The 10,977-nt window shown below is 39.0% G+C and overlaps 2 protein-coding genes across 2 annotated transcripts in view; one reads left to right on the forward strand and one right to left on the reverse strand.

Annotated features, from left to right (window-relative positions):
• Positions 2,606 to 9,467, forward strand: LOC109824832 (transcription factor LHW-like). The gene is given in 12 exon segments (XM_020391480.1): positions 2,606 to 2,815; positions 3,059 to 3,154; positions 3,327 to 3,408; positions 4,559 to 4,600; positions 4,729 to 4,788; positions 5,399 to 5,515; positions 5,656 to 7,135; positions 7,138 to 7,211; positions 7,322 to 7,423; positions 8,284 to 8,424; positions 8,539 to 8,664; positions 8,860 to 9,467. Coding segments are annotated over 12 exon segments (2,589 nt in total). The 5' UTR covers positions 2,606 to 2,717; the 3' UTR covers positions 9,031 to 9,467.
• Positions 10,175 to 10,977, reverse strand: part of LOC109824134 (BEL1-like homeodomain protein 1) — a 5,806-nt gene continuing 5,003 nt past the window's right edge. The window contains 1 exon segment of the mRNA XM_020390662.1: positions 10,175 to 10,345. Coding sequence (XP_020246251.1) covers positions 10,175 to 10,345 — 171 coding nt within the window.

Here is a 10,977-nt window from a genome sequence, read left to right on the forward strand (position 1 = left end):
CGTCCGCTCCACTCCCACATAACAACAAAACACACGCTATTATGTTAGAGATTTGTCCTAGCTAGCTAATATTTGGTTAATTATAGTGGGGCTTAAACGCTAAGCTTTTTAATTATGATAATTAAAAAGGCAAGAAGATCTTGAAAGATGTTTTGCTTTTTAGGGGGGGTGGTAAATGTTTTGAGGAAGGTCATGTCAAGATTCTCATGCAGATTTGTCTTTCTTTTGGGCAATACTTTTGGCCTTGTATCATTCTTCCTCTCTCTCCTTTGTTTGTTGTTGAAGCTCTCTCTCTCTCTCTCTCTCTCAAACACACTCTCTCACTTACTTTGTGATTCCATCATGGAGAATGATGGATGATGCACTCCCACCCAAAAAGAAACACAGATAGACCTCCACTAGAAAAAGATTAATTGCATTTGCTTGCTTCAAAATGCGTAGGAAAATTTCTTTTGTCGATATATAATATAGCTACTTGCATGAGTGCTACTTTGAGGGTTTTTGTACTCTAGTCATCCTTTGTGGCCAAACTTTCTCTTTATCACTCTATCAAGTCGGGGTGTGCAACGGTCGGTTCGGTTCAGTTTTTACTAAAATTTGAACAATCGAACCGAACCGTCTATAATTCAAAATCGAACCGAACTGTTGCAAGTCGGTTCGGTGCGGTTCGATTCGGTTTGTTCGGTTCTAACTTCATCAAACTTCTTATCAAACAACAAATTATGTTAAAGAAAAAAAAGATATCAACAAAGTAGGAGATTACGAAACATTAAACACTGATATAATGATATTGTTTTCAACCCATAATGATTCAGAAAATGAGTTTAGGGTTTGAGTCTTTGACTCTTTGGGGACCGGTCGGGTAGGGTTTGAGATCAGAATGGGTAGTATTGCACTATATTCGGTCGGTTCGGGTTGAAAAGTTTTCAAACCGACCCGAACCGCCCTATTCATAAAACCGACTTTTTCGGATCGGTTCGGTCGGTTTTTTCAGTTTGGACCGAACCATGCTCGACCCTACTATCAAGCGTAATAAAAATAGTGAATTAATTTTTTTTTCTTTTCTCTCTATGAAAGACTAGACCGTTCAAGCAATATCCAAAGTCCACACCTCTTTTTGCCACACTTTCTTATTATATTATATATATATATATATATATATATGGTATATATATATATTATGCTTTACAACAACAGACCACGCATATTAATATTGTCAAGCAATTAATTATTTAATGGTTGACTTGCGGATAATTTTGTGTCGCCCGTTATTTCTAGGCAACCAGAGAACATTGGAATGCGTTTATATATATATATTATATATATAATAATATAATTATATATATATATATATATATATATATTATAAGTTTTATGTCCTACAAGTTCTCGATGTGTCAATTTAGATTGATAAGTAAATTGTTTCTAGCATATGATTTCTAGTTCATGGCATTCTACTCCTTGATCACTCTATCAAACTATTCAACGGCTGAGAAAAACTCTGTACCCCTTGCCTAAGTAAACCATACATCTCTCCAAAAACCTCAACACAAATCAACAACTTTGGTGTCCAAAATGAAGTGTTACGTTTCCAACAGAAAAAAAATGCATGCAATGGCATCATAGTTGGTTATGATTCATCATGACCCTAGGTGTATTTATAAATGTCCCCCTTCTATTAATTAGGTATAATATATATATATAATACAAACCTTAATATCTCCTTAACCCAATCCTATTGGCTAGCACTAGAGCACAAGAGCTGCCTACTTCATACATGAAACACTCTAATCTTCATGTAGTACATACTAAATTTCAGTACAAAGTAAGTATAATATTGGGGCCATGTATCAATAAAGGGCCATTTTTATATTAGATCAACCAGAAAATAAAATATTGTGAGATAAAACCTAAAAATAATAAAAAGGCTCTGCAGCCTTTCTGAAAAGAAGGGCCGTCGGCCTTAAACAATCTAATCTACAACCTAAATCTCACTTAATTTATCCTAATCACATTATTAAACACTTTTTTACCTGCCACAGTGGCTCTTTTGGTAATTTATCACAACCAGAAGCCTTATAACATACGCCCATTAAAACCAAAACAGAAGAGCCAAGCAGAAAGCAGGAACAAAAGCTGACAAGAACAGTGGCATGCTCCCGTAAATGACGCCAACGAGCAGGGGCAGTCCTGTCCAATGGTGCGGTGGTACAGCATAATTTCTGACCATCACCCGCGAGTCAGCAGAAGCAGAGAACAGAGAATTTAGGAGGGAGAGAGCGAGAGCGAATCTGAAAACTGAAACCGAGCGCCAAATTTTCTCTCCCTCTCCCCCCCTCTCTAAAACTTTTCTCTCTCCTCTCGATCTCTTCCCAAAATGCCCCTGCTAGTTGGGATGGCTTGGTCCCGGAAATCGAGCCATCACGCGTCCTTTAACTTCCCATTGTGCTCCTCTCTCTCTCTAAAAAACCTCTTCTCTCTTTGATTCTCGATTCAGTCCATGGGGTCGCCGCGTAGGAGGCGGCCGCGGCGGCGGGGAAAAGCGGTCGCCGGGCGAGGAGAGAGAGGCCGGAGGGCTACGGACGAAGCCAGGCCGGCCCAGGCCGGCAGAGGATCTTGCCGCGGGAGTTAGGGTTTCGGGAGATCGCCGGTGCTGACGTGGCAGCACTCTAGGGTTTTGGATCTGCTTTCGCTTTCTTGTTTCTGAGTCGAAATCGATGGGTTCTCAGCTGAGAGAGGCTCTCAGGTGCCTCTGCGTTGAGATCGGATGGAGCTACGCTGTGTTTTGGCGATCGATCGGATCGAAGAGTTTAATGTGAGTTTTTCTTGAAATCTAGGGTTTTCGATCTTTGAAATTTCACTAGTTTTGATAGTTTGAACGGATCCGGAAAGGAATCTACCTTTATTACGCTTTTCTCCTTTTTTCGAAAAGTTGTTTGTTTGTATATGTAATGTGACCTTTTGATGTAATTAGCGACTTTATACATTTTTGTCGAGTTATGTTGTTGTTAATTATGTAATTAGCGTAAATTATCATGTTTTAATGGAATTTTGGCAGGCATTTAGTGTTTGAAGATGGGCATGTCGTTGATAATAGATTGGAAGTTTTGGTTAATAAGATTATGGCACAGCAAGTTCATCTTCTAGGTGAAGGGTATGACAATTTGTTGTCTATAAATTTTCTACTTTCTTTTTTTCATTCATATATTTTTTTGTTAACTGAGTTATTAATTTGCTTACTTGAATCCCCATCCTTTACTCTCAAAAGGGGGAAAAAACGAATTACTGATTTTTATTGAGGATCGTGTGGATTTGTTGTGTTACAGGATGGTTGGGCAAGCTGCTGCTACCGGAAGTCATCAGTGGATACGTGGAAATAACATTCATGTTGGTGACTCGGGTGCCCAGGTAAACCTTTAGCACGTGGTCAGTGATATGGGTGTCAACAACTTATGTAGCTTTAGTAATTTGTGGTGATTTGGGTGTCAACAACTTATGTAGCTTTAGTAGTTTGTGGTGCGGATTTCCCTGTCATTATACCCGCATGCGTGGTCGTGCTCACTTTTTATGAACTTCTGTCTTGATAGAGCCGTAGAGGGACTTCAAACTAAAGACGCATCATTTGCTGTTTTGGTGGATCTGCTAGCTTATATATAAAAGTTTTGTCTGATCAGCGATGCAGCTACTCTTCTTGTAGTGTGTTGGGCCATGACATTAGAAGCAATGATGACTTTTGTAAATACCCCAACTCTTGAGAGGGTGATGTGATTAGTATTGATAGATTTGATTGGAATACTCATACCACCAAGATGCATCTTCTTTTCGGAAACCCAATTCTTAGAAACTCCAAAGTTAAGCCATGTCAAACGTGCTGAAAAGACATGTGGTGGTTTGTGAGGCCAGTCCATCAGATCTAATAGCGTACCGACTCCGGGATTCTGGGGCGGGGCGTTACAACTTTGATTATATTGAATATATTTAGAGAATGTGTGCGCATGCTTGTCTTGTGCATACGTTAGAGCTTTTTCCTGCCCCATTAGAATGTTGAGGCATATTCAATGATGATTAGAACTGAATCAAATCAGAAACCAATTACACGATTATCCCTACTTGCTGTGTAGCGCCAAACTTGAAATATTGGAGTGTGCTTGCTTCCAAACTGCATCACGTCATTAAGCTATATAAAGCGAGTGTGCCCTCGACTTAGAAAATAGACCTATATTGGAGAATTAACAGTTCATGCTTTTGAATTCTTCGATATTGTTACCACTCAGCTCATCATGCATGGATAATTTACATGCCAATTAAATCGATTTTTGAAGTTATGCAAAAGTGAATTTCTAACACTTTTTTTTTGGGTTTGGGTCCTTAAAGTTTAAAAACTTATTGTATAGGGAACAGATCCTTGAAATAGATATGATTTCCTATGGGATCTCTAGATGTATATCCATAAGGATCTAAACATGGAAACCTGTTGAATCTATGCATAGTTTTTGATGTAGCTGATAAATGCTGGGGACGCCAAAATTAAACATATACCATCCTTTTGTTTCTTTAGGATCTGGGTGAGCTGAACCATCAATTCTTAGCAGGCATACAGGTTAGAAGTTCTTTTCAAATAATTTACTTTTTACTCCAATTTGCTTTGCTCTTTTGATTTCTGTATTCTTATTATTCTTATTAGTGGCGACACTGTATTTCTTAGAGTTGTTTCTTATGCTTCTATAGGCGATTGCTGTTATTCCTGTGCTTCCACATGGTGTTCTTCAACTTGGTTCTACCCAGATGGTAAGTTCTTCTGTAGTTATTCTGAAGTAGATTATTTAAGGGCTGTTTCTCTGTCTATGCTTGAATACAGTTCATTCTCCACTAATTGCAACTTGGTCGTTACAAGAAATCTTGTTCATTCTCCACTAATTGCAACTTGGTCGTTACAAGAAATCTTTTGATAAACATAACTGTGGAGAGCCAGGGAACTTATCTTTTTGCTTAGGGGCAGAGTAAAATGGATATACTGTATGATTGTACTTCGAATCACCTTTTTATTTAAAATTATGACAGTTTCTGATGTGTAAGTGTTGAGTTTTAATTCTTTAAACAATGTGTTTGTTTTCCAAAAGCTGAAATGCCAGTAAGAGACCTATAATTTCTCCTTATTATGAAATTTCTTTGAAAAAGAAGCCGATATATGGACCTTTTCCCTTCTTTCTATTAGAGAATCTGTAGTTTAGCAGTGGAGACAGTGACATGTTCACCCAGCTCCCTTCTCCTTGTAGCGAAGTCTAGTATATAAATTTTTTTGTTTTTTTCTTGAAAATTCTAGAAGTCCTTTTGGAAGAATCACTCTTTTTTTATTTGTTACTTCCTGCAAATGCTGTAATTCAATACTGTTTTGCAGGTTATGGAGAACATAAATTTTGTAAACCATGTGAAAAGTATATTTGCACAGCTGGAAGGTATGAAGGAAGCTCTTTTGCCTGATAGGTCTAGGCAAACCTTGGGCCAAAATAGTCAAGTAAGTGCTGCAACTAATATACCAATCTCGAGACGTTTGCAGTATAGTAGATGGATACTTCTTCATACTGATTGAATCACCATTCCTCAAGAGCTCAAGCTTAGAAGTCTTGGTCTCACTCATTTTCTGTATGACTGCAGCTATGTGATGGAGTATCAGTTACAGCTTCGGAACTGCTGCCAGACAAACTGATCGTCACAACCACATCAATTCCTCTTCCTGATGCATTACAGCCAAGGATTCATCCAGCCTCTAAAACGAACCTGCATTTTAACAGCCAATTTGAGAGCAAACCTATGAGAGTTCATGGTATGCTTAGCAATCCAGGAACAAGATTGATCCAGCCGGCAGTCTCACATGATTCAACCTCCAAATATCAAGATCAGTCTTCGCTTTTTACCACTAGTTCCTCATCAAGTATCTTTCCATTTCATGAGCAGCAGGTTGCTGCATTTAACATCAATTCCTGGGAAACTGCTAAAAGGGTGGAACCTGATTCAGGCAACAACAGAACATTTTCTCCAAATCCCCATGGATCTGTATTTCCTGACATGCTCAAAGATTCCAATAGCAATTTATTTTCTGGGGGAAGTGAAACAGGTGGTAGTGTTTTTGGAAGCTTTACATCATTACTAGGTGGAATTGGGGAAACTAGTAAGATCATTTCTGCTGACTTGTCGAGTAGCGAGACAGTTCAAATGTTAAATGAGAGAACTCTTTCAAAGAGCCAAGGGATTCAGGTAGATACTTTCCCAACACACTTGTCTGTCAACACCTCTGAACCTGTGATGACTACAGGAACTCAAAGGCAAGAAAATGGTTTATTTAAAGCTTGCAATACTCCTTTTTCTGAATCTGATGTTAACAGTTTCTGCAATCGGGCGCTTCTTGGTACCCTTCAAGGATGCAGACTGACAAATGCTTTTCAAGAAAATAAAAGAGATAGCAGTGACGCTTGTGGTTCAAATGGTCCTAATATATCACAACTGAAAATTGAGGACAATGAAAAGTCTAAGTTCAGTCACGATGTCCTCCCCACACAATTTACTTCAGGAGATAGTCTGTATGACATATTGGGTGTTGATTACAAAGTAAATAATTTTGGAGGTAGTCTTGATGTACTTATAAATGACGATGATGCAAGCGTACATGAAGTGGCTGCAGATACTTCCACTTGCTCGGCAAGGTTGGATGTATGTCCTATGAATCAATCCCTAGACGATATTTCTGGAGTTGGAATATTCTCAACACGTGATACTGACCAATTATTGGATTCTGTAGTTTCAAAGATCAGTCCAGGCGCCAAAGAGAACTCAGATGATGGTGTATCATGCAGTACTTCAACCAGAAACACTTCTACTCCTTCAGTTCCTGTCATTTCTCCTTGTTATGAATTGTTAGCTTCAGAAAAGATGCAAGGCGAGTCTTCCTGTCTTCCTCCTTTTGGCAAAGCTGAAGGCCTAGGTTGTAGTTCAGCTAAACCTTCACGCAGTTTGGGCAATAAAACTGAAGATTGCTCTCTGAGTGCTGGAATCTCTAGGTCTCAAATTAGCCTTTGGGTTGACAGTGGCCAGAGCACGCATAGTGATAGTATATTAGGCACACAAAATAAAAAGGTTGACCAAGGCCTAAAGATCGGCAGATGATAATGGACCGCGTGAAGGAACTACGAGAAATTGTGCCAAATGGCGCGAAGGTAAAACTTATAGCTACTGACTTCTTGAGTTAGATATTTTAATACCATTCACTCATTATCTTTGGATCTTTTTAAATCACATCTTCTTGTTCTTTATATTGGGTAAGCAGTGTAGCATTGATGCTTTGCTGGAGAAGACTATCAAGCATATGCTCTTTCTGCAAAGCGTGGCAAAGCATGCAGACACACTGAAGGATATTGGAGAACCCAAGGTCTGTAATGAGCTTTTTATTTGTTTGTCCTTGTTATAATCTTTTTAACCCAGAATATGTTAGTCAGAGAACATTATGCTTACAACTGCTATTTGTTCTGCCATCTGCTTGTGTGCTAATGGTTGTCAGGAATATATGTTGATAGCAAACCATGATGCCCAAAATGTCTGCTATCTGTTCTAGGCAATCTTGTTGCATGCTAATGGTGTTGATAGCAAACCATGATGCCCAAAATGTCTGCTATCTGTTCTAGGCAATCTTGTTGCATGCTAATGGTTCTAAAGAATACCATTTCACTTATCTGACGCTGCTATCTGTTCTAGGCAATCTTGTTGCATGCTAATGGTTCTAAAGAATACCATTTCACTTATCTGACGGACGAGAGTGTCAGACTGTGACATGGGCATGAGTTTTGCATGCTGATGTGGACGAGGGTCACATGCGCATCCACGCGCATCACAGATTCACAGTCACACGCACAAGCACATACATCCAGCACACATGCCTTTGAAGCCAATTTCACAGTATAACAAAATGAATGTGTCTTCAGTTAATAACAATTGAACTTCCTCTCACATTACTGTATCACTGATCAAATTGTGTGCCATGTGTTATTAACTTCTTGATTTAGCATGATGACAGAGTCAACTATGAAGTAATAACTCTAAGTATGTCTTACCTGTACCTAATGGATGAAGTTGTAATGTCTTCATTGGCCATAGTTTAAACCACATGGGGTTTGCATTGGCAGTTTAGATGCATCCAGCTTGCATTGAATGAGCTCAGCCTACGAGTTTCTGCTAGAATTTTGAGAAATTCTGTAGGTCGTTAATAAAAAAGCTGACGCTGGTTTCCTGTAGCTCATTGATAAGGAGGGAGGCATACATTTGAAGGAGAAATTTGACGGTGGTGCAACATGGGCTTTTCAAGTAGGCAGCCAGTCCAGGACTTGCCCAATTATAGTAGAGGATCTAAAACCACCTCGTCAAATGCTTGTAGAGGTAAAGTGAATTTTGTTCTTTTTTACATAGAATAACTTTTAAATATCAGTACTGTCGTTCTTTATATACAGTGTAGAAAAAGGGATAAACTAGTGGAGTGTTTCTCCTCCACAGATGCTTTGTAAACAGCGTGGTTTCTTCTTGGAGATCGCTGAATTAATTAGAGGACTGGGGTTGACCATCTTGAAGGGGGTGATGGAAGCTCATAAAGATAAAATATGGGCTCGCTTTGCAGTGGAGGTATTACCAACTTTTTTACATTCACTGATTATTTCCAATCTTGTTTACATTCAATATTGAATTATCACAGCATAGTTAAATTTGAAGTTAATGTTAACCGACATTCGCACGTAGCTGCATAGATCTGAATGATCTACATCTCAATTTGCAAGCATCATGTATAGTTCAAAGTTGTTACTGACTGTCATAATATAGGCTAATTGGGATGTGACTAGGATGGAGGTGTTCCTGTCCCTTGTTCGCTTGTTAGAGTCAACTGTTGGGTGCACTACAGTTCCACAAGATGTAGATAACATCAACATACTGAACAATATGTATCATCCATCTACTATTTCCGCAACGGGTACATCTAGTAGTCTTCCTTGAACAAGTTATCTACTCCACATTTTTTATTGCCCTGGGAGGTGCTGAGAGCGGGATTTGCTGGCCTGCCATGACTAGCATTCCGGTGGCTGTAGAAGTCGAAGGGCTATCGAGGGCATAAATTTGAATGTCAAGCCATAATGGCTGGTATTTTAGGTGTTCTCTCGAGGGACATAGTGAAGCTCCGCTTGTTCGTATCTATTGCTACCTCATTTATTAGTTGAGTTGTTTTGAGGTTGTACGAATAATTTGGCTTTCTTGTATTGCTTATCATCAAGGTCTGCGGTTGGCTAAGTACAGCAAATGTACAATTGACTGAGAGTTAGGATGGGGTGTGCTTGTGCTATCATCTGAAGTATCTTTCAGCTTCTTGATACTTTATTTGAGGTTATATAATTCGAATGATGAATCTGTGAATGTAATGGCATCATTTTACGAGATGGCTCGTTGAGATTGAGGTATCTACTAGTTTCTATGTTTTTCGTTACAGGGACAAGCTGCAACATGTTTTGTGCTTCACAGTTCACACATTCTTCTTTGGGACGTTTTGTTCACAAAATTGATTGATATACTGCTATTTACCCGCAAATTAGTTAAATTAGCCTTCGATATGATTTGAAAGTTCTGCTCAGGGTATTTGTTCGTAATGTTGGTCAATCTTAATCTGGATAGCTAGTGTATAAATCATGTTGTTTTATTTTCTTTTACAAGAAATAACCATAGTCTGATGTTAGGTCTTTCACATTTTGCTTTTCCCATCTTTCGCCCAATTTTTTTTTTTTCAGGAACCTTATTTCAAAGTAAATACACTTCTGTTCATTCATGTCAATAATTTATCCTGTTTTTTAGCGTGGGCAGGTTTACTGTTTTTTAGCCCTCCCCTCCCCTCCCGTCCCCTCCCCTCCCCTTGTTAACTAAAAAAAGTATAAACAAACACAACTTTTAGGGGAATTATCACTGTAACCTCCCCCCTTCTTCCTTCCCCAAAAAAACTTTACCCAATGTTAGTAATCTAAACATCCCCTACCTCAGGAGCTTGTAGCGATTCCTTTCTAGTAGTGTAGAAACATGAATGATTGCGAACCTGCAATGGTCAAAGATGAGATGTTTAGTTACGCCCCCGGTTTGAAAAATTGCCGTCAAGCTCTCATACATACAGAGTACAAAAAAGCGAGAGATCCACATCTCCACCAACAGTCATTGCCACGTCACCTTTGAAACCAGAACAGTTGGTCCGCCCGCAGGGACCCCCAATCAATAAAAGAACCTTACCCTTTTCCCCATCACGATCAGACTTTCGCCCGCTGGCCCCTTTACCCTACAAAATTAATAAATAAGCAGAAACCTTTCCTCGTGAATTATTGAAAGTACCAAGCCCTTCAGAGCCTGACAACCTCTGAAACGCTATGATTAGACGCGTCAAACGATAGGCTTCGATTCAATTCATTTGTTTCCCCCCTCCTCCACTTTGAACAGTGGGCGATGAGATTGATGTTTGTCCCCTCCACTTCTGATATCAGAACAATCCAAATCCAAATCTCGTTTCAGTAAAAAAAGTAAATGATCGAGGAACACTTTCACACTACATAAACCATACGTATATATATTATTATTAGTATGAAATCCTTGCATGTTCCTTATTGGCATTCTATTGAAACAATATACAATCCTCTGATATTAATTTTTTTTTTTTGTTCTTCTTAATGGACTCGCCTACTCAAATCCCAAGCACAAATGATATCGAAAGTATAACGTACCCCTGTGACGATCTAAAACTATTCTTCTATACACTAACATCCCTTACCCTTCCTGCAGATTACTTTACAATCACCTTAAAAATACACTCCAAATCTATAAACCTGGAGCAACTTTTAATTAAATTCAAGCTACGAAGTCCGGCAACAGCTGAGCCGCGAACCTCTTCCTGCTCTGGATGTTGATGCTCTCGTA

The sequence above is a fragment of the Asparagus officinalis genome, chromosome 9, assembly GCF_001876935.1.
Source record: "Asparagus officinalis chromosome 9, Aspof.V1, whole genome shotgun sequence".
Lineage (NCBI taxonomy): Eukaryota > Viridiplantae > Streptophyta > Magnoliopsida > Asparagales > Asparagaceae > Asparagus > Asparagus officinalis.